Here is a 4,116-nt window from a genome sequence, read left to right on the forward strand (position 1 = left end):
TAAATGTAGTTGTCCAACATTTGTGTTGGTAGACATTCGCGTTATTGCCACTCATCCACCCGACTTCTAATTTTTACCTTATACCAATTTGATTGTCCTGGATTTGTTTATATGTTATGTCTAGTCTATGAGACCAGGCTGCTTTCGAAGGGTGTTTTTCCTCTCCCATCTAAGCATAGCAGCAAAATATGACAACGAAGAAAGACGCACACAGAGAGGACTGAAAAGATTGTGATGATGTCACCTAACAGCTTATTATTCTAGGAAGAAGAAAAATGGCCAGACTGACCGTTAGGATAATCCAGTGGAAATCCCTATGTCTCAGGTACCTCCATGTCTTAGTTATGTAATAGATGTGTCCTTGTGTGTGTACATGTGCAAGAATGCAAACATGTGTTTCACATGGCTTCCCTTAAGCCTTATCTGACCTTAGTCTGAGATCAGTGACATGTAACCATTCATCTCTAAACTCTACTTCTGCCATCTTATCTGCTCTAGAAGAACACACTGGTGTCCAGGTGGCAATTGGATATTTACCTTGAAGACATGAAAATGCCTTGCTAGTTATTTTAAAACGATCTGACAGATGGTCTGAAGAAAAGCAAAACCACTGGGCACAGATGTCAATTCAATGTTGGTTCATTGAAATGGAACATTGAGTCAGTGTGCCCAGAGGGAAGGCCCCGAGGCCTGCATTTTACATTTGAGTTTAGAAACTTCTTGCTCAAGTCACACTTTGAGAGGCTCTAGTGAGGCACATTTCTTGCTTTGCATTTCCTATACGGCTTTGAGGCTTGAAGCAAAGAAGCCAAATGTTGGTCCTTGGAGAAAGCAATTGGATCAAACTAAACGCTTGAACTTTTGGCAATTGTATATTGTAGGCATACCATGTAGAATGTAATTGAGATACCACATTAAAAATATATTCAAGAGACCCAGGCTTGCACTGTCTGAGGGTTTATTCCCACCTCCTCTGATCAAACACCTGGTCTGTAAAACTAAGAGCAGTGAAACAAGAAGATGCAATGCAAAGTTTTTTTAATGCAGTAATTTCAATCTACAAGGAGAGTGTTAAAACAAAATTATACAGGAGGTAAAGGCCTTTTATACATACGGAAACAGATTACATACAGAAGACTCCGGAGCAAAATACACACAAATAAATACATTTGTCTTTTAAAACTGTCAGTCAGAGCGAAATATAACTTAAAGAAATACTGGATATGTCATCCATTGAATTTCTCCTGAACCTCCAACAATGATGGAAAGATTTAAAGCAACCTTACAAACCACTAGCTGTCAATTAGTGACGTCAAATTAAGGTGTCATTAACTCCATCTCCCACAAGCCAATGCAGGATTGCGAAATCCTACAGACCTGCTATAAAAGGAGATTAATTTGGTTTGAACCCCAAGATGAGGTACACGCTAGCTAGCCTTGTCGCGATCAGTTTATGCTGTATAGCCATTGGTAATCGGCACTGCTGGACAGCCTATCAATATAAAGCATAATGTATGTATTCATTTAACACTACACTAAATAGCAGTGAGTTCATAATAGGTTGGATCATTGATTAATTGGGAATTGGATGTTCAGACACTGATCAACTGGGGAACAGTTCGTTGGCGAACACGTCATCCCAGGACCCCTCTGAGCAGAGGGGGATGACATGTCGCTGATGGGGGAAGGGGCCGCTCGTATCCGGAGTCGCTGTAGGCGTCCATCAGTAGGCACAGTCTTCTCGAGGCTGCCTATGGCCAGGTCAGAGGTCAGCGACGCCACAGACAGAAAGTCATCCAGCACCCCATGACTTTTAGGGATGATGACCACTTCGTCCAGCTCATCTTTGACAACACGGCAACATCATCGGCACAGAGAAGACCTCAACGCCTCCATCTTTATCCCTGTCACACTCTCTCGTGATTCACTTCCTGCTGCCCGAGGACACACACCACCTCCACAGGCTTGGTGTAAGATGTGGTCAAAGTGGATCAGTTCATTAAGGGCTCCAGCTTAACTGGTGTGGCCCAGAGCTGCAGGTGAGGGGCAGGTACTCCTCCCCCCTCCGACCAGCAGCACCGCTGCTCCTGGATCTCCTGCTCACCACACTCCTGAGGAACAGCTCTGGGTGAAGGATGTCAAGAATGTCCAGCAAGAATATCAGACTGGAGGGGAGGGAGCGAGCAGGTTACAACTCTGAACAGGGAAGGCAGAACTGGAACTTACAATAGGCAAGATGAGCATTATAAAAGCACTTTGAGCTACTGGAAAATGGATAGACTAAATGAAGCCAAGCAATGACTATAAAGTGCCAAATATTCATCTCCATTTGATAAAGCCCTTATCCATAGCTCTCATTAAAGTGGCATGCATTAGCTGTAGGCAGACAAAAATGGTGTAGACCACTATGGACATGTCTCACCTCAGAGTCTGTAGAGTCAGGACTATCTGTATCCATTGGAAATCTTCAGATTTGAGAATTGCTGGGTCTGCACCTGCTGCAGAGGCACACATAGCCTGAGTACTGCAGACTCAGAAGACCCGATCCCCAAACCTGCATCAATCCCATTGGACTCCAACACTGAGCCTGGGGGGGGGGGGGGGGCGGGGGGGGGGATATGGGATGGGAGAGGAGTGAAGAATTAGCCATTATAAACTAATTGGCTCTGACAACCAGGTGGCACAACTGTCACACCCCCCCCCAATCTTCTGCATTACCAGTAACTCAAATCTGCTTACATTCTCTTTGGCCTCAAGGGTGTCCAACCCCAGCCTCTGTCTCAGTTCCTTGTTCTCCTTCACCATACCGCACATATTTTGCCGTAACAGCCTGTTTTCAACGTGAAGTTTCTGGTTCTAGAGACGAGAGAGAAACTTAGAATTTGCATTTTAACACCTTAGTCAGTTCAGGAATAACAGCAATAAATAGCAGTCATTAACACCATGACAATTTATGGACAGAATTTATTTACCTCCAGTTCCAACACCAGAACTTGCTCTTCCAGCTCACCCATTTTGGCTTTTTTTCTGTCTCTGGCCGTTTGGGCTGCAACTCTGTTCTTGAGTTTCCTGAAGACGAAATATTATTTTTTGAAATTGRTGACTGACAGGAATGGGATAGAGTTCTTGGTTATTGCACAATCAGCCGCCATGTTCCTGTCATGCAGGCAGAACAGGATCCAAATATACAAAACTGGGTGGGACCAATAGGCTGACTACTCAAATCTGTTGATATGCGAAGCCGGGTAACATGACAGGCCGATTCGCCGAATAAAAAGGTACATCTACCATAGTCTAATTTTGAATGTGCAGGATTTATTCTTAGCACAGTTATTGTAAAGACATCGATGCCATTCATGGGAATCTGTCCATTTGTGTGGCGTAAGGAGTAGCCGGCTCCCTTTGGTCAACCAATCAATTCACCATTGTTCCCCTTTGGTATCACGAGAGTGATATGATCGCATCTGACTGTAAAATAATCATTCATTTATATAGCCATGAGAATAACGTTACAACTAAATACACCAAATTGTCCATTCATGAAACTAACCTGCGAAGTTGCTTTTCTTCAGGACTCAAATGAGTGAGTCTCTGTCTTTTTCTCAGGGGTGGCCCAGTTGTCGAATTTGAGTCGGAATCTGACGAATTCGCTTGGTTTTGTGACGGCAAAACGACAGAAAATGACCGGCTGTAGCCCTGTGTTGAGCTAGAAGAGCCATTCTGTTGCCCAGATATCAAGAGGACTTTATGTCCCGCTGTCCCCACGACCATATTATGTATCCTTATAGACTTCAGAAATATTGGGGTATCTTCAAAGAAACCTTAGGTTTCTTTAGGTCTTTCTATCCCTGTCAGTTCTCAAATATAAAAAAGGAGTTCCGCTTCCAATCTATTTCTACAGTCGTGGTGAAATCTGATAGGCTGAAAGAGACTGTAATGCTTTCACAGTATGCTCTATGATTGGCTACAGGGCTCATGCAATTTACATTCAACTTTCACCCTGCGTTCGCAGTAAAATGCCTGCCTCTTGTTCATGGAGGTGTAATTTCCCGTKTAACCTACGCTTGGCACAAATAACAAACCCGACCCATTTAAACTTCGCAGCAAAAATACTTA

At 43.6% G+C, this 4,116-nt stretch overlaps 1 protein-coding gene across 1 annotated transcript; it reads right to left on the reverse strand.

Annotated features, from left to right (window-relative positions):
* Positions 1-1,568: 1,568 nt before the first annotated feature.
* On the reverse strand, positions 1,569-3,910 carry xbp1 (X-box binding protein 1). Its single transcript, XM_070447360.1, is given in 10 exon segments — positions 1,569-1,660; positions 1,663-1,691; positions 1,694-1,751; positions 1,783-1,854; positions 2,423-2,463; positions 2,466-2,505; positions 2,508-2,573; positions 2,719-2,856; positions 2,973-3,069; positions 3,551-3,910. Coding segments are annotated over 10 exon segments (819 nt in total). The 5' UTR covers positions 3,772-3,910; the 3' UTR covers positions 1,569-1,603.
* Positions 3,911-4,116: the final 206 nt, after the last annotated feature.

Source organism: Salvelinus sp. IW2-2015, linkage group LG15, assembly GCF_002910315.2.
Source record: "Salvelinus sp. IW2-2015 linkage group LG15, ASM291031v2, whole genome shotgun sequence".
Taxonomy (NCBI): Eukaryota; Metazoa; Chordata; class Actinopteri; order Salmoniformes; family Salmonidae; genus Salvelinus; species Salvelinus sp. IW2-2015.